We start from the raw sequence: 20167 nt of genomic DNA, 5'->3' as shown, positions 1-20167 counted from the left end.
TTACAACAACATTTGGACAATCAGTTTTGCAGCAATCGTTTTTTTTTTTTTCTTTTACCATCTTCTTAACTTCTACCTGCTCATCTGAAAACTGTCCCTCTTTTTCCTCCTTTGTTTGCCTTTGTGCCTCGTCTGTCAAAGGGACTTTTGAGCCCACAGGCCTTTTACAACTTTTTTTTTTTGACACTAAAGGTCAAAGGAGGGCCATATTAGCATGTGCCATTTGTACACACTGAGCATACATCCTCACACACACTCTGAGACATTGTGTTTAGAGTGTAATTTGTCAGCATTCACTCCTCTTCCTGTTAGCGTCCATAGAAATGAGAGGAAAGGAAATTACATCAGCATTCATCATGAGAAATGATGAAAAGCAGGTCACGGTTTCCCCCTCTCTCTCTCACTTTCTTTGTTTATGTGGTCCATACCATCTAATATACAGACCCAATAGAAATACAGGCATACAAAGGCAATCTAGTAGACCAGTGGGCCGAGGTTGAAACACAATTGTATGAATTTTTTTATAAAATGAAGCAGTACCCAAGGTAATCAGTAAATCATTGCTCACAACTCATGCAATGATTTGCTCCTGTTGTTTTTCTACTGCTGCAATCAGCTAAACAGCTAATCAGAAACCCTGAACTACCAGTTTCTTTCTGTACTAACATGTTTGTTTACATATTCTGTGACGTACAGATGATTGAATTTTGTGACGGACCTTCAATCTCCCGCCCGCCGCTGGCCTGCAAACAAAGCTGACGGCATACAAACTGTCTGTAGTGTATAGAAAGTTGGCTTCCTCGGTGGTAGAAAAATCCTCACTCAAGGTTCACTTGCAGGCTCTTTTTCAGTCTTTACAAACATATGTTCTGGTTCTCCACTGTCCAAGTTCATTTGGAAAGGGTCGTTATTGTTTTGTGCCTGCAGTGAAAATGCCGGTAGCAGTCTGGGGCTTCGCAGTGATTGATGGTCGTGCGGTCATGGATTGTAATATGTCACGGATATCTGACATAATAGAACTTATAAATGTACTATATATATATATGAGTATCATGGTTTTTTTTTTGTGCTTGTGTTACAAAGTGTGTGTCCATGGCAGATTGATATTCATAATGACCATCTTTCACAACACTACACTACTGTCCTATATACTGTAGCTGTGATGCATTCACTGCCAGCTGTACTGTTGTTTTTCTGTTTTGTTTCTCTCGCCATGCACTTTCCTCCCATATGTCCTTGCCAACAGTTGTATCACACACACACACACACACACACACACACACACACACACACACACACACACACACACACACACACACACACACACACACACTTACTCACAAACAGAGGGGAAAAAAAGACACTTTGCTGTCCAGCAGAACATTTGCTTGCTTCAGCTGTCTAACTTTGAACCGATGATGATGATGATGATGATGTCAGAACGTGGCAGTCATCGCTCTATTCACCAGTTTGTTTCGTAACAGGTGTCATACACACTGTACAAAGAGAAAGTGTGTGTGCCTCCCAGTGAATGTGTGTGTTTGCCTTTTCAGCCTGAATAAGAATAAGTTAAAATTGGATTTTGAAAAGATGTTAAAACTTTATTTACATCTATTTTTTTTTTTTTTTAGTAATAAGGCAGAATTCTGGATAAAATAAAATACATTTACAAATAAACTCTGCAGGGTTATATTCAAATAATCTGTACATTTAAACAGCTCCGTTAGTCAGTGCAATAAATGAATGTGAAACAAACAGCTTTAAATATTCGAATGGGGAAATGATAACTATCTGTAACGCCAGGTAAAAACTTCCGGATGACCACGCGAGTCTCTTTGGGGTTGTCGGTTTATTTTTTTTGTGGTCATTTTATATCATTGTGGTCCATTTAAGTCTCTTTTTTGGTATTTTGTTCTGAAATAACTTAAGATCTGTCATAAAATGTGTGTGTTTGGGGGCTGCAGACCACAAACACGCCTGAGGTCTGAGCATTGTTATCTCATTGGAGCAATTATGCTCACTCCTGCTGGCTGACAGGCACAAACACACACACACACACACACACACACACACACACACACACACACACACACACACACACAATTTTCACCCCATTGCCTCCAACCACACCCACTCTCCAAATGAGTTTAAGGGCAGTAGGGGGTGTATCTGAAGGGGGCGTATGAGTGTGTTTTGGAGGGGTGGAGGGTGGATGGAGGCCAGATTTATATACGGCTGAGGCACCCCCGTGACAAGTGTCCTAAATCGGAGTGGTCAGGCATGATCATGCCATGTGAATCGACTTGTCAGGATCACTTAGAGGCAACAATAGAGCTGACAGAGGAGAGGAGAAGGAAAGGGAAGGAAAGAAGAGGAGAGTTTTTGAGGAGACTAATGTCTGTGTGTGTGTGTGTGTGTGTGTGTGTGTGTGTGTGTGTGTGTGTGTGTGTGTGTGTGTGTGTGTGTGTGTGTGTGTTATTGGAAGTTAGATTGTACAATAATTGAAATGTGTGTGCAGTTGGCAGTGTTGGGAAGTGATGGCAGAAGAGGTGGGGTTATGGTGATTGTGTGTGTGTGTGTGTGTGTGTGTGTGTGTGTGTGTGTGTGTGTGTGTGTGTGTGTGTATGTGTGTGTGTGTGTGTGTGTCTATGTGGTGGGCTCCATTGAAAGGCCCTTCCTTCTGCTCTATTTACCCAGGTGAATAGGGAAGCTGGACCAAGCCTGAGCGGGAAAACATGTCATTTTGCACCAGTCAAATGTGTATGTGTGTGTGTGTGTGTGTGTGTGTGTGTGTGTGTGTGTGTGTGTGTGTGTGTGTGTGTGTGTGTGTGTGTGTGTGTGTGTGTGGTGGTGGTGGTGGTGGTGGGGGGGGGGGGGGGCAGGCACTTGTGACTGTACATAAGCACAAGTTCTCAAGACGAAAAGTTAGCCACATGACCCCTCTGCCCCAGTCCAAATAGACTGAGACAAACATGAGCACAAACACAGACACAAACACTTCCTGTAAATTATTGGATTCATGTCAGAAAACGACCTAAAAAATTCCCACAGCTTTTTATAATATATATTTCTCTCTGTTGCCTTAGTGTTTGTCTGCGTGATGGAGGAAACCTAGGAGTGTGACAGTGTGAAAGTAGACAAAATGAGGTCTCAGAGGAAGTGTCTGCCAAATGTGTGTGTGTGTGTGTGTGTGTGTGTGTGTGTGTGTGTGTGTGTGCGTGTGTGTGTGTGTGTGGGAAAGGGGTGGGGGCGGGGGGGGGGTGGTGGTGGTGGTGGCTTGAAACCTGTCTGATGACAACCTTGACCACACACTCAGCACCAGAAGGCTATGAGGATGTCTGCGTACGTGTGTCCATTTCTGTGTTTGCTGTTACTCGTAAAGACATTTTGAGAAGCGTGACACCATTTATCTCCAAAATTACAAGTTATGTGAACTCAGGCCGGACTGCTGAGAAAATCACAACGATATACATGAACATGGCAAAGAAAGTAGTCGAAATATTGGCTGCATATTAATCCCAGATATATAATATCCCAGATATTGCGTTACTAAAGTTGCATTTTTGCTTTATTTATGCGTGAATATTTTTATGAAGTGTTAAATCTATTGAGTTTCTTGCAGAATTTCTCATCTTTTTCCACAATAAAATTACAGTGAAGACACATTTTATGAAACAGGTTAACTAACCAACTATCGATTTTGATCATTTATGAATCATTTGAGTATTTCTTTTTTTCCCAATCCCATACATTCTGACATTTTCACATTTCTCACATTTTTTCAGACCAAACATTTGGACTGTTGATGTAGAAAGCATTCATTTGTCACGGCCTTATTTTGAATCACCAAGGATCCAGTAAGTCAATCATGTTCAGCTCATCATCTGTCATACTTTCCTCTCTGCAGATCTCCTCTATTATTTTCATATTTATTCAGCTCTTGGTTAGCGTTTGGTCCGATGGTCTAACGTCTGTTTTTGGCTGAGATGTTTACAGTTATTGTTTTGGGCTATCTGCAGCAGGCACATTGGTCTATACATTTTTTGGTCCTGAACAACAACAAACAAACGGCCAAACGAAAGGCAGCCAAATCTGGGAAGACAGTAACTGTTACAGAGGAGTCTAATCACCTCAGCAGCAGTCTCCATCTCTCTCTCTCTCTGTCTGTCTCTCTCTCTCTCTCCATCTCTCTCTCTCTCTGTCTGTCTCTCTCTCTCTCTCTCCATCTCTCTCTCTCTGTCTGTCTCTCTTTCTCTCTCCATCTCTCTCTCTGTCTGTCTCTCTCTCTGTCTCTCTCTGTCTCCGTCTCTCTCTCTCTCGCTCTCTGTCTGTCTCTCTGTCTGTCTCTGTCTCTCTCTCTCTCTCTTTCTCTCTCTGTCTCTCTCTGTCTGTCTCTCTCTCTCTCTCTCTCTCTCTGTCTCTCTTTCTCTCTCTCTCTCGCCCTCTTTCTGTCTCTCTGTCTTTCTCTGTCTCCCTCTCTGTCTCTCTCTGTCTCTCTTTCTCTCTTTGTCTCTCTCTCTCTCTTTGTCGCTCTCTGTCTGTCTCCCTTCCTGTCTCTCTCTCTCTCTCTATGTCTCTCTCTCTGTCTCTCTCCCTCGCTCTTTCTGTCTCTCTGTCTTTCTCTGTCTCCCTCTCTCTCTCTCTGTCTGTCTGTCTGTCTGTTTCTCTGTCTCTCTGTCTCTCTCTCCCCTTCTCTGTGTCTTCCCCTCTGTAACTCTCCTATCTGTCCACCCTCTGTGTCTCTTTCCACACTGCAGTCTATCTGCTCAATCTGTGTGTGCTGCTTGTGTGTGAGACATGCATTCGTGTGCATTTAGTGATTGTGTGTGTGCGTGAATCCCACAGAGTTTACTCTCCGTGTGTTCTGGTCCTCACGCCGTGGCAGCCAGACTCCGACGTTTTTCAAGCACAGAATTAAAAAGAGAGTTGTTTATTATATCAAAGAGGTAAAATCATAACTTTTTAGAATGATGAAGCAATTGGTCACAAGGTAAGGTCACTGTACCAACATTTGACCTTTTGACCTTTGTCCCAGTGAACACTAAATAAGCCGTGCTCCGTAACCTTTAAACCCGCTAAGTAGCGTCAGAAAAAAAACAAAAAACAAACAATACATCATTAAACTTCGTTTCATCTTCAAACTAAAAGTTCCTCTATTTTTTTTTGGCCATTCCTATGCACACATGGAAATTCTAACGTAGTCAACTTATATTGTTTCAACACTTGTTGTGTATGATGCGGGGCAATAAACATCACATTTGTATTGTGTTGATTCAGACTTCGGTGGAGCTCCGTCAGTGTGTCCAACCACAGATACATCCCAGTATCATTCTCTGGATGCCTTTTTCACAAAAGACATTATTAGAAGGAAAAGCATAGATATTAATAATGAAACAAATTTTTGACAAGAGTTTCATTTTCAGTTTCAGGTCTTTTGTATGCTGGCTGCTCACTGTCATGGGTTTCTTGAATGGAAAGGAGCTGGCATTAATTATGAGCAAAACCTGGGCATACAAGTCACAAATTCTAGTTCTTTTATTCTAGAAATAATTTTCAGAAATGTGTGTCGACAGGATACTTAGCAGGACTTTATATTAGCGCTTCTTTTTCATACTGTTGATTTTTTTTCGTGTTGATAAATATACAGAACAGCCCAGTCTCACTTTAAATTTATGGATAGCTACTTCGATCCACAGTGCATACTAGTTTTGTAATAATGATCCGTGATGCCGGCTGCAACCTACCCTTACGTCACCCGGTGCTTTGTGAGCTGTCATTTAAAAACCTCCAGTTCAGCTGTTGATATCTTGGTTTTTGAGGGCTGGAAGTGACCATATTTAGAGCAGTTTGGGATGTTCGAGCTCTGGATCTGACTCCATCTGAGAACCCGGGGACTCTGCACCGCCCCACCTGAAACCTGACTGTATCCTGGTTATGTTAATTCAACCAGAAACACCCCCAAGTGTGCTGCTCTTTGAGGCCAAATATCTAATGACTCCATGATTTCACCAGAGAAGTTGAATGGGGGTCTACTGAGGCAGAACCTTTTTGCAGCCAGCCCCTAGCGGCCATCAGTGGTATTGCACTTTTAAACACTTTCACACTGGCTTCACTTTTTGGACCTGAAAGTTACTTCCCAGTTTAGATACAGTCTATTGACTGGATTGTCAAAAAAAATCAAAAGCAGGACCGTCACCCAGGACAGACGTGAGAAATAAAAAAAAAATAAAAAAAAAATTGGGATTTATTTTAAGCAACGTAAGGATGCAAACTTACATAAAGTATCTAATTTTCGTATGTAATATTAAATATGTGAGTAATCCACTTACTTCACCCCAAACCACGACCTTTTCCTAAACCTAACCACATGGTTTTTAAGCCTAAACCTAAGCGAGCTGGGCTAATGTCTGAGACACCAGCGGATTCTGTTGGGACGTGGTCGCAGGCCAATAGAAAAGAATAGTCTAAGAAAAACGTGGGCCTTTCACATTGTGAGCCATAATTGTAAAACTAATACTTGTGGCTGTGGACCAGCGTGACTTATTACAAATTTGGATGTGAGACAGGGTTAAAGAGAAAAGGTGTGACATTTTGATTAGTAAACATAATGGTATTTGCTTTCTTGCCGAAAGTTTGATCATCTGACTCTCTGCACAAATGTGAATAAGTCTATTTTCTATTAATCTTTTATGAACAGATGAATTATTTGCACGAGTTAAGACATGTCTTCGCTTCAAGTTTTAATGCAGAATTGAAACAGAAAAAAAACCTTCTAACTGTTTCAACTCTGAACCCCCTTGTTGTTCATTCTTTCCCTCTCTCCTTGTCTCCTTGTCTCCTCATCACTTTTCTTCTTCTCTGCTGACCCCTCCCCTCAACCCCCCCCCCTCCTCCACACACACACACACACACACACACACACACACACACACACACACACACACCCACACTTCTCTCCTCCTCTCTGTACCATGGATGGGGAGGGTAAGTTATCAGGCTCGGCCAGCCCAGCCCAGCCCTCCTACCTGACCGCTGCCAGCAGGGAGGGGCCGCTCTCGCCTGAATATCTCCGACCACAACAGCAACCAGGGAATGAGGAAATCAGGCTAGAGTAATCTATGCAGACCCAGAGCACGCCGGCCATCATGTGAGTTTGTGGCATGTGTGTGCTTTGTGAGTAACGCACGCGCACGCTCAGGAGCCCGCCAATTCTGCAACATCCGGCTATAAATCTATTGTGACACGCAAACTGAATTTATGAGCCAATCTGCTTGCGACAGACATGTTTGATTTGAAAAGGGAAAGGAGGATGGAATCTACAAAAAAAAAAAAAAAAAAACTAGTGGTGAGAGTGAACTTCTGCTTTGACTTTTGGAGCTGAAAGTTTAGTAAAAATCCAAGCAATAAGACCGTGTGATAGAGGGAAACAATGAACAAGAATCTCTTCTTTAAATATTTTCCTGCAACTCCTTTATTTTGTATTAAAACATGAACTGCAGCCCAATAAAATCGAACAAGGGAAAAAAGTCTGAAAGTCATAACTGCACATCCAGAGGTTACATATTGTCGCCATCAAAGTCTCTTCGACTGATGTTTTGGTGACCAAAAAGCAAACCAGAGCCCAACTCGAAAACAAGACCTTTCGGTGCGACGCTACTGCCCGCTTACTACCAACTCTCTTACATCCCAAAATAAACGATATGAACTGCTCACAAACTTGACAGCTCGTGATGCTATTCCATACGTCGTCCTCGAGATCGGAAACTTCGTCACTCTGGTGCCGTTTGCTGCGTAACACCGCCGGAGACACAAACAATCAACATTGTCAGGAGGAGGTGTGACGTGATCTTTGTTCCACTGTGATTGGATGATGCTTTTATTCAATGGACCACCAAAATAAAAATAAAAAAACTTAGCTATTAGTCGCGTAATATTCGTGTCCTGTGTGAAAGTACTCGTGACAATAACAATTCGATAAAGAAAACATTGAAGTGCAATTTAACAGCGCTAAAGAAAATGCCCCCGGTGTGTAAAGGCCTTTGATATAAACAGCTTTCTGTGTTCTTTTTAAAAAAAATATTTTTTTTTAGTGTGTGTATGTTCGGCTCCTTTGGGAAAGCAACACTCATCCGAACTGAAATGAACTTTGCGTAAAAAAAACAACCCCGTAAATAATAATAATAATCAAATTAGGGTACCAGTAGGAGGGCATCGTATCCTTGATGTTTTGATTATCTTGTGCATCATCAAAGCCTCCTCAAATGATTACTACACTTCGCTGTTGTGACGACGCGTTCACATTCCTCGCACACTCAGTTTTTCTCCTGATGAGAGGAGCAGACCTGGAAGAGCTCGGAGGTTTTACAGGCGCCGTTTTAAATTCTCCGGTCACGTGCTGAACGCTGAGAGTGGTTAAAGATCAACTTGAGAAGCGCTGCACTACAGTATTTCTTGCAATATCCATCGAGGTCGAGTCTGTTTTTGTCAATAAACCACCACCCCTGCGCGCACACACACACACACACACACACACACACACACAGGCAGCTGCCTTCTCAGTCAGTGGAAGCAGGTGTCTGTGAATCTCGTGGGGTTTGGGGGCTTTTTTTTTTTTCTTTTGGGTGTAGTAGAAGATGGTGAAATTCCCAATGTGAAAGTCTGCTTCTTGTTCTGGCCTCTTTCCACAACACACCCCCACCCACGCATTCAAACACACGGAAACACACACAAACACAACACCACACACACACACACACACACACACACACACACACACACACACACACACACACACACACGCTACGACACTTGCTGATAGGGGATTTCAAACCCATCTTTTGAATTTAAACAACCCCCGTCCAAACTTCTTTGTCACCTTTTGGTTGTGTTCACACCATTATATTTCAAAACCACATCGTTATAAAATATGCTTGTGTTACTTAAACCTGCACTCAGCACGCTTACACCCACGGAGAAACTAGATCTATTTGGCCCGGCTTTAAATATCACAGTGTTGACGATTGCCATTTGTGTTTAAGGGTCCCTCTGAGACATCGGCCTGAGATGGGAAACTATATTTGAGGGCAGTGCGGTGGATCAGGGTGATGTGGAGGGGGTGGGGGGGGGGGGGGGGGTGCAGGTGGCTGCAGGGAGCTGCGGGGGGATGTGAGAACTTGGAGGGGAGGGGGTGTAAATATAGCTCCTGGTCTGAGTGCAGGCCCCATGGCCCACCAGCCCTCACAGGAAAACAAGTCTCCTCAAGAGACTGAATGCGAAGCTCATACTTGTGTGTGTGTCTGTGTGTGTGTGTGTCTGTGTGTGTCTGTGTGTGTGTGTCTGTGTGTGTGTGTGTGTGTGTGTGTGGGTGTGTGTGTGTGTGTGTGCGTGTGCGCGTGCGTGCGTGCACGTGTCTTTGGAGAACAATCAGAGGTGCAGTGTTACATACAGTAATTCTACACACTACAATTTCTCATTCATATTGCTTCCAGTCAACGTGAGCAGCGTGTGTTTAAAGGATGAAATAAAACTTCTGCTTCGTATTCGTATCCGTGGAACATGCGGACGAGCGGCCGGTCCCTCCTCCTCCTCCTCGTCCTCCTCCTCCTCAGAAAAAGAAGCAACGGTTGGAAACATTTGCTTATTTCCCTCGCTGGGTAATAAACTCGCCAGTCACTTTAGTAAATGGCAAATGGAGGGAAAGTTTTACGACACGCTCAACGCAAGTTTACGATAACAAACCTTTGTGTCGGCAAGACTGCGCGTTAATGTGAGCGGGGGAGAGTATTTGGATACTACAGCCTCCACTTAAATTTCAATATTAGCGATAAACTACGGAGTAGATCATTTACTTTAAACAGAGGAGACACTGACAATAATGTGGCTTCGGTGTAATTTCCACCGACGGCACACTGCGGGCTGTTTGTACTGAACGTTTGTACTTTACAGCTTAAACGTATGTAAATGTTGCCGAGCCGACGCCGCGACATCGTCAGCTTAAAGATGCTGAGCGATGTCGCCACGCTGCGAAATAATACCTCTTCAATACCACTGAACACAAGGGTTGTAATTAAAAAAAAACAGCACACTTTATTTACTAGGCAGTATAGAAACGTATAAAAACATGAAAACTTGGCATGTATAAATGCATTTATAAAAAAAAATGTTTTAGCTCAAAAGCTAGTATCAAAAAAAAGGCATCAAAACATACAAAACGATTGTTTGCTAAGTGTTTGCCGTGGGCTACCGCAGTAGTAGTAAGAAAACAAAATGCTGATGATTTACAAAACAATATCAAACTATTACAAGAAATGTTTTTAAAAGATGATACAAAAGTTTCGATTGGGCTTTTGTCTGTAGCATAATATAAAATATCAGTGTTTAATACCCTCCATTCTTTAATGGAAAATATGAGTGCAGCTTTGTCGTACTTTTACTGGGTGAAGCTCGTGTTTTCAAACGAAGAAGATCATTTAAGATTTGTAAACGTATTAATATACTCTGCATATATATTTATGTCAACAGATATAGTTGTTTATTTAACGTTTCCCGATGCAGGATACTGTGAAGGCCAGAAATGCATTAAAAATTGAAATGAAAACGCGATTGTTTTGAAATAGAGGTGCCAATTTGGTAATCAGGTAATACTAATAAGGCTGTCCCCCTTGCTGTTGTGTGGAAACATGATAATTCATTGTAAAAAAAAAAAAAAGATTTTTCGAACAGACTCAGCGGTTCTCAGTGTTTACATGGTGGCACAGACCAAACATTTGAAATTCTCAGTAGACCCATTATAGCCTATAAAAAAAAAAAAAAACAAGAAAAATGAAACAGAAGAGTTTCATGAGTGAAATACAGAGGTCAGTTTTGAAATAATTAATATGCCTTTGGATATATGATAATGCTAATAGGGCTTAAATACTTATAATTACAACACTGCTCCATTGGCCAATTGTAAAACAATAACAACAAAGTCATCTTAAAAAAAACAAAAAAAAACAAATAAATTAATCAACTTGTTCTTTATATTAATATCAAAATTCGTAATTACTAATACAGCCCAATGCAAACATAGTTACCGTATCCCATTTATAATACAACATTGATAATAATACACAGACAATACCAAAGGAGATAGAACGTACATTTATAAAAAAAAACCCAAAGCTAATTCTGTATAAAAGATTTCAAAAAGAACAACAACAACAAAAAAAAGTATAGTCTTTGGTTGGTTGAAATCCAACAAGTGTGAGTGTAAAAACACCGGTGGCATGAAGCCTCTCCCAACTGTTGTACCACAACAAATATGAAACCCGCGGCGCCTCGTGCGGCGCAGGCAGTGTCGATGTTTCCAGATGGACGTCCCCGTCCGTCTACATCACCAGCGTCCTCGTAGGGTACGTGTTGATGTACTTGTGGCTCGGTTCCGAAGCTGAAATGTACTCCTCTGTTTTGCCGCAGGTCACCTGCTCCCAGGAGCTGAGCTGCTGTTGGCGGGAGAGAAAGAGGACGGTGAGTTTCTGGGGTCGACGCGCGACGCCGAGCCGTTTACGTGAACGGTACGGAAGTACGTTACAAAACGGTGCGCTCACCTGTAGTGGGCTGTTCACGCCTCTGTGAGGAAGGTGGTAGGTTTTGTGTCCGTCTTCCCTCAGTAATGAGCTAGTGAGTAGGTCCTGAATAAAAAAAAAAATAAAAAAAATGCAAAAGCCTACGTCAACAACGACATCGAGCTGATTTATATGGTCACCGTCCCATCCAATAGTACAATAGTGCTGAGAGTGGCACAGGGAGAAGTGGCAGGAACGTCCTCCGTGTATTCCGAAGCGTAAAATAAGGTAAATGTGCAATTTAAGGCGAAGATTAAGGTGTGAGTCGTCAAGGATGGATTTACATTGGTCAGGTCAAAGGTCAACTTACAGGTACTTCCTGGGCCGGGCCGTTGGGGGAGAAGAGCTGCGTGTGAAGTTCCTGTCCTTCCCACTGCATGCACGGGCTTCTCTCACATGGGGACTCCACCTACGACCAAAAACGCATCGAGGTCATTCAACGCGCAGAATTATGAAGATTCACACAAATTCGGCTGCATCTAATAGCCACAAACAATCCTCCTGATTCCTCCTGACCGCGGAGGCTCCCAAGTATTCCTTAAGTGGTTCAAGAACGTGTTGCAAAACTGAAAAAAAAAACTCGTATCGTTTGCCCGCATTCGCTGCTGCGACTGCGAAATGAAAGTAGACTCCGCTTTTCACCCTCCCTGTTTCTTTCTCAACAGACAGACTAAAACTTCAGATGTCAGTCTGCTCACGTTGAGCGTAAAGTACCTCTTGTTTTATCTTCTTGAGAGGAGGCTGCTCAATGGCACACTCCATCGGCTCCTGCTTGATGGACTCAACCATCTGCTGCTCCAAAGTGGTGTTCTGGAAAAGACACAAGTCTCCAAGTGAGTCCCGAGGACGCCATCACATGCACAACGGTCGTCGAAATGGCAGATTCAAGACTCGAAGATATGTGTTAGTTGTCTCACCAGTAGTTTGAGAGGTCCATACTTGGCCTCCTGAAGGGCCAGGGTTGATCTGAACGGCGTGGGGGTACGAGGCGTTGAGTCCAGGATTGATCGTCGGATGTTTGGTGTTCGGAACCTGAGAAAGAACAAAATAATGGCTGTTTGGAAAGCGTCCGATGTGACAAATCTGCATCAATAAACCGACGAGAGACAAAGACACTCACATTTCATTTTCTTTCTGGGGCCTGACGGAGTGGTTGATCAGAGGCTTGGAGTCCACGGGCGAGCTCATTGGTAAACTGTCGTTGTCAGAGTGTTCTGGGCTCATAGACTGGTTGAGAAGCTACGGAACAAAAGAAAGAAAAACATTTAATGAAAGAGGCTCGACAGGTTAAGTTTGAGGCAGCAACAATCTGGCAGATCACGGCAACACAGATATGGAGAGGACAGGAGCAAGGAGGATGAGTTATAGTTAAAACAACAGGAGAAACACTAGTTCTGAATGGTTGGTCGTCGATGTCATCGGATGGCAGGCTGATGATTGGATGGATTCTGACCACACTCGGCTATTTTTTTTAACTACCTGTGAAGGTGAAAAGGGCAGATTTCTGACTGGTGAAGGCTTGGGAGTTGAGCAGATGAAACCAGCCCATGCTCCGCGAGCTGTTCTTGAGCCCTGATTGGACAAGACCCTGTCTGTTTTGGGAATGCTCCTATCCGAGAACCGACTGGTAACGGCCTCGCCCACTGAGGAGAGGCTCTGGGAAAAGGGCGGGAAAATATGGGTCAAGGCCCGCTCGTGGGTAAAATCTACACTTCTAATTTTCTACTTTTTGCTGTGGCTACAGCTGGTCATGGGCTCAAACAAACAAAAAAAAACAAAAAACAGAGCCCACCAAGGACAACCTGAAAACATAAATTGTAATGCAGATACTCACCAAATCGATGACAGATTCCATGAACTCTGGCATTGTATTTGAGAACGACGGACCGGTGTGATGGCTGTTGCTGTTGTTGTTGTTATTGCTGTTGCCATTATTGCAGTGGGCGCGAGTCGCAGAGGCGCTCTCCTCGGGTAGGCAGCTCTGGTCGAGAGGCAGGGCCGGTGCGGCTGTCTGGTGGTGGGGGTACCGACATGGCCACGCTGTCCGAGCTGTTCGTCAAGGAGCTTGGGCCGACCCAGCTTGAATAGGACAAATTCATCTGGAGGAGGAGGAGGGGAGTGTGAAGGCCAGAAATAACCGTCAGAATATTCATCTAAAAACACGAGAGTAAAGCAGGGTGAGCGGAAGGGCAAGAGAAGAGGTGCAAACATTTGGGCCAAAAAGAAAAGAGAAGAGTAAAGAAGAGTGACAGAATTATTGAGTAGAAGGTTGCACAAGGGTCACACACACACACACACACACACACACACACACACACACACACACACACACACACACACACACACACACACACACACAGGATGGTGATAAGGTCCTATTTCATCACTTTTGCAGAAACAGACCCCCCAGATGTTTCCTCCTCCTTATTCACACAAGCACACACCAATGTCCTTAAAGTCAGTGTCAAAAACACAGGCACATAAATTGTGCTGTCACAATTTCATGTCAGAGCTCGCCCAAACCCAGACACAGAAGCACACACGTTGTGACTCACTGGTAGTGATGGCTGGCCCCTCAGCTCATTTTCTGTTGACATGAGCAGCAGTTCGATCTCTTTCACCCTCTGTTCCTTCTCAGGGTCTTCCTCACTATAGTGTCTCTGAGAGAAGAGAGAGCGCACGTTAGCGTTCATTTCATCCGGTTCAGCTTTTCTGTCTTGCAACAACTGCTGTCGTCTGCGTGTAGTGAGCGTCTGAAATGAGATTTTATTTGTTTATTTATTTATTTATTTTTTTACCTGTATAGCAGCGGTTCCATGTTGGGGGTTCAAGATGTTCAAATGCGAAGCCATGGTGAAGGGAACCTGGCAACCAATCAGAAACACGTCCACGTAAATGAGTGAATCTCCTGCGAGTACGTAATCCACGTCGTTCAGTCTCCCTGCGGACATCGCAACTTACTCTGTGTGTGTCGGATATGTAGGTGTAGTTGAGCAGCGACACGGGAGGCAGCTGTGCGTGGCTGGGCGAGTGGTGGGCAAAACCCATGATGTGATTGGCGGCCTTGCCGTAGCCCTGGCTGATGGCGAGTGAGGAGTTGCCGTTCTTCGCCTGGTTCTGGAGGTAGCCCTCTTGTTCCACCTTTCGCCTCATGGTGGAGTTCCAGTGGTTCTTTATAGCGTTGTCAGTCCTGCAAGTCACGAGTGTCACGTGTTAATTTAGAGGTTATGTGACACACGACAAATGTTCACACGCTCGTGACGCGACAGCCGGGACAGCATCATCAATACAGGCGCGCGCACGCACACGCACACGCACACACACACGCACGCACACACACACACACACACACACACACACACACACACACACACACAGACTTACGCATGCGCACTATTGATGAGGTTATCAGAACAAAGCAATGACAGTAATCTCAAACTGACGTCTTCTTTGTTCATTCTGCTCTGAACACTTTCTCTATTAAGACAACCTTCTCCTAAAATTGCCTTTTAACCTTCTTTTTTTTTCCCCCTCTGCGTACAAACATTTTCTCTCCTGCCGTGCGCGCTCACTTCATTGTCATCCTTTCTTCTAGGTATTCTCTGTTTTAGCCTCTCAACCGCAACATTGCGCAGCTAACCAACAAAGACTCAGTGATTCATGGAGCTCCTCTTTTCCTCCCTCTCTTCTTCACTCTCTGGTCTCACCTGCCAGGGAGCAGCTTAGCGATCTCCGCCCAGCGGTTGCCCAGCTTCTCATGTGCCTGGTAGATGATCCTGTCCTCCTCCTCGGTCCACGATGTCTTCTTAACCTCTGGGTTCAGGTGGTTGTGCCAGCGCTCGCGGCACTGCTTGCCGATTCGCCCCTTCAGGTGTTTGGCGATCACCGACCAGCGCTTGGCGCCGTACTTCTGGACCAGCTCGATCACCTGGGGGGGGGGGGGGGGGGGGGGGGGGGGGTTGAGTTTGTGGGGAAAGAGGAAAGGCGAAGAGAGGAGGAAGAAGAAGGAGCGTTGAAAAGGAAGTGAATGGTTGTAGATGGGCACGCAGAAAGAGGAAGGAAGGAGTAATAACAGGGAGGAGAGGGAGAAGTAGAGGCATACAAAGACAACAGGCAAAGAGGAAGAAGAATAGACCAAACAAAAGAGAGAGAGAGAGAGAGAGAGAGAGATATGACATGAGAAAATTGTTATTAAGAAAAATCTCAGACGCTCACACATTATTACTGAACGCTTCCTTCCTTCTCTCTTTTTCTTTATCTTTTAACTAGAAAAAGGTGATTGGGAACACCTGCTGGTGAGCAGTGAGGGAGTTTCCAGTGGAACGTTAGCCGCTCCGCTAATCATTAGTGACATCTGGGTGGAAATATAACTCCTTCGGATTAGCTTGAACAAATACTTCACAGGTTGTAAGACACTCGAACATGGTAAAGGTTGTGTAACGGCACCTTTTTGGGAAACTAAAAATGTGCAACATCTGTCAGGGAGTTGCTACAGAGTAGTTGCTTTAATCAGACAGGAACATCAAGTCTTTTTTTTTTTTTTAACCTGAGTGCCTGTTTCTTGCGAGTGGTATCCATCTATGTTCACTAATGCAACAAAGCCATCGCGGCGACAGGGGTCATCATTGATCGCTCTCCGGGCAGAAAGATGTACCTAGTAGAGTGTTTTAACTCATGTGACGTCTTTCTAAATGTGAAGCGCCTACTGTGCAAAATACAATACAAAGTCAAGTTTATCTTGCATTGCTATTCACAGTTTCTCATGTGGCCTTTTAAGAGTGTGTCCTTACCCTCTGGTCCTCCTCTTTGGTCCAAGGTCCTTTAATGAGTTCTGGGTTGAGGACCTTCTGCCACCTGTGTTGGCACTGCACATCTGTACGATTCTGGTCGGTGTGGAAGCAAAACACGTTTTGTTATCATCCTTACGTTACAGGAAGTTTATAAACCTGCAGCTGTGAATTAGAAGGACCTCGGCACTGTACAAGAAATAGCAGAAATAACATCACACTTGGCTTGTTACCACGAGACTGTGCTATGCACTGTTGTTTATGTCTAGCTCTGTTTCTGTGTCCCTGTTTGTGTTTTCGGACATATGCATGTATTTACGCAAAGTCCAACTACTTACAGTTAACAGGCTTGCGATAACTTTCCAGTCTTCTGATCCATGAAGTTCAACAAGTTTCTTTAACTTCTCATCCTGGAACAAAAAAAACAAAAACAAAATACATGTTTGTCAGATATTTAAGATGTCACTGCAAAAACATCATCCCAAGCAATTTCAATTTAGCATAATGCTCAGTGAATAGGTTCATATCAGATGATAAAAAGTAGGATTCAAGTTCCTGGGGAGTGATCTTAGCTGAGGTGATTTCTATTTTACATGTAAACAGTGTTACATATTTTGTATTGAGCCCCAGGTTTTGAACAGTTCAGACACATGTCGGTGTGCATACCTCTTCTCGTGTCCAGCGTGTTTTGCCGAGGTGGCGTTTCCCCGCCTTGACCAGTGATCCGTCGTAATCATGTTCATACATCTCGGTTTCCTCCTCATCCTCCTCACTACTGTAAACACTGCAGACATACACAGAGAAAGCAAAGTTTAAAAAAAAAATGAGGTGGACCCTGTGTGAAAAAGATAAAAAGGTCAATAATGAACTACTCCCTAATCATCTCTTTGCAGAGCGTATATAGAACTCATCCCACTCTTTTACTCATCAGGTGTCAACACAGACAGAAAACCAGTCATTCTTGAAGGTTTGGGTGCAGGCTTTTAGCCAAGACACCCACAAGGGGAGTGAGAACGAAAGAAAGAGAAAGAACAGCCACTTGGAGGAAGGGAGGGAGGGAGGATGAACAGGTTCCAGTGTTTTTGGTTTCCACAGATACTGGGATTGGCACATGTGATCATAATTTTATGACCCCGGCCTGTTCAGACCTGCAGTGGCATTGTGCAGCACAGCCATTGCATGCATACACACACACACACACACACGCACACACGCACGCACGCACGCGCGCGCACGCGCACGCACGCACGCACACACACACACACACACACACACACACACACTACAATGATACTAAGTAGTTAACCAATCACAATGTAGAGATCGAACAACTTAGAAGCCAGGTAGGGTACTGTGGAGTTGTACAGAGCAACAGGTGAACAGGAGCCCCACTGTGTGTGTGTGTGTGTGTGTGTGTGTGTGTGTGTGTGTGTGCAAGTGCAAGTGCGTGTACAATGGTCTTCTATATTTGTTTTCCCACTTACTAAAATGGATTCATGACAAAGAAGAGAATTATGCAACTAAACTGATGTACCGCAGACATTTATCTTTAAAATAAAAACACCTAATAAAATAATAAATTTAGGTCAAATGTTCTATTTCAAGCATAAAAAAAATCCACATGCAATTCAAAACGAAAAAAACGAAAAAAAAAAAAAGACGAATAAAACAAATATAAATATATTTTGTACACAATCAAACAAAAGAGAAGGACCACATAATTTACCATTCATGCTGAAAATGTTCAATAAACTCAAAACTGCTTCATGAAATAGGTCCATGAAGTTTTTGTTCAATCATAGGGATGGTTTTGTTCGGATTTCTTCTGGTAATCGGTGTGAAACCACGAGTAAACCAACAACACGCACTAAAATCAATGGCTAGTAAAAACTCGACTTAGAACTTGACACGGCAGCTTAACGTCAGTAACCAGGTCTTTTTCAGGGTAACGTGGTGCAGATCAATGCTACTAAGAAAAAAACCCACCAAAAAAAAACCCCAGTGAGAGTAATCGTGAATGAAGGCTCATGTTGTGGCGACTTGGGAGATATACAACATTTTAACCTGTTCTCGAGACAAGTGCAGAGGACGATGTGGTAGCGCAGTAAAGTTTACAGAATAACAGTGAGAGCCCCTCGCCTTCAGAGATGCTGTGAAACTCTCCGGGTGTCTGGAAGTTACATCAAAGCGGGTGTGAAATGACCTTTATATCAGCTTGACTTGTCTAAACTACCCGATCTGCAGATAAGCGAAAAATGAAAGCGTCAGTCTGAGTGGCTGACTTGGGTTATGGTCACCAGAACGCGATGCAACGGAATAGAAATATTTTCCAAACCTTCAAAGTAAATTCGGGCTCTGAAGTTGCCTGTAGCGTTTAGACAGAAATAGATACATTGTTTTTTTTTATTTTGTATTTAGTATCTAAAAAACCCCGCTGTACTCGCACCGTGTTGCGCACAGCGTGGCATTAAAGCGCGCGCGCGCGCGCGCATGAGTGCGTGCGACTGACAGCAGCGCACATGCCAGATGACCACCACCTGTCATTGGCGCGAGCGAAACACCTGCACTCGTTTTTAACGGCCAAGGAAACAAAACGATCACAAACACAAAAAGAGCACAAAATGTAAATAAATAAATGACAAACTGATAAGGTTCTTGCCGATAAGATGCACCCGTCTCCGCTCAACCTCGCGCGGTGTATAACAGAAATAATGGTCAACATGGTAAGAAAGCAATAACTACGCATTTATAAGCCGAACACATACAAAACAAAAAAAAAACTAAGCCCCCCAAAAAAAGTTATAGAGTCCTTATTCTGTTTAAGCTTACCTGTTTCTCGGCCGCCGAGTCATGTTAAAGTCTGGACAGCGGCTTGCAGGTTGCTGAGCACGTACTTTCGCTGTCTGTGCTGAGTTTGTTCTCCCGGCGAGGAGGCAGGTTGACATTAATTTAAACTGCAGCAGCCTCCACTACTGCTCCTCCCTTCCTTCGCATCCCGGTAAATTTGGCGCTCCTGGCCAATGCGCCATACTGCGCATGCCCTTAGGAGTGTACTTCACTTGCAATCCGACTTCTCCGTGTTACAATTTGATCTAACGGATAAGTCCGTTAAAAGAGTTTTTAATGGGTATCGAGAAGCGTTTTAAACTACAAGGAAACTTGCAGATATTAAAAAATAAAATAAAAATACATTGTGCTGTTTAACTGAGAGAACCCAGTAGTGTTTAAACCAAAATCGCTTTTGCACTACTTAACAAAACCGTCATAGAATTACATGATAAAACACAAAAATAACACTAGATAATATACTGAAAACTAAAAACGAGAAAGCTGAAAGCTGTAGGGATAATTTTGGTGTCTCAAGGACTGTACTGCACAGGTCGAATGAGTGCCAAGTAGATGTGTTCGAGATTTACGAAGTGTAATTGAACTCACCACACTGCTGCACAAGGCTTGTCAGAGGCGCGTTTTGCCCCGCCGTCCGCGCTAAACGCTGTATTGGTCAACAATTTTCGTGACCTCCTTCTCTGGTGAAAAGGAGAAGGAAACCAATGTGTCTGGACGACGTAAACAATAGGAATATGTTTTTGAAAGTGAAGCTACAATTCCTTTCAGTGCTACCTGTTTGTAGGGTGTCTGCTGGCTGCCTGTGCTACAGATGTTTCCCAGTGATAAAACATGCCACAAAACCGATAAAATGAGCTTTGTGCTCGCAAACATAAATAAAGAAAATTGGTAGAACTGAAGCTTTTTATGGGACTTTACTGCACATAA

At 43.6% G+C, this 20167-nt stretch overlaps 1 protein-coding gene across 1 annotated transcript; it reads right to left on the bottom strand.

The window, feature by feature from the left end:
• Positions 1-10066: 10066 nt before the first annotated feature.
• On the bottom strand, positions 10067-19306 carry myb (v-myb avian myeloblastosis viral oncogene homolog). Its single transcript, XM_069158330.1, is given in 16 exon segments — positions 10067-11483; positions 11589-11672; positions 11917-12015; positions 12321-12416; positions 12524-12638; positions 12727-12845; positions 13441-13629; positions 13631-13705; positions 14162-14266; positions 14405-14470; positions 14568-14796; positions 15314-15534; positions 16397-16489; positions 16732-16803; positions 17060-17177; positions 19223-19306. Coding segments are annotated over 16 exon segments (1818 nt in total). The 5' UTR covers positions 19246-19306; the 3' UTR covers positions 10067-11369.
• Between the last annotated feature and the right edge of the window lie 861 nt (positions 19307-20167).

The sequence above is a fragment of the Embiotoca jacksoni genome, unplaced genomic scaffold, assembly GCF_022577435.1.
Source record: "Embiotoca jacksoni isolate LCO1_2020_lvr unplaced genomic scaffold, fEmbJac1.0.p SCAF_23, whole genome shotgun sequence".
NCBI classification, from domain to species: domain Eukaryota; kingdom Metazoa; phylum Chordata; class Actinopteri; family Embiotocidae; genus Embiotoca; species Embiotoca jacksoni.
The sequence above is the reverse complement of the archived record's forward strand: the minus strand, read 5'-3'. Positions and strand labels throughout refer to the sequence as shown.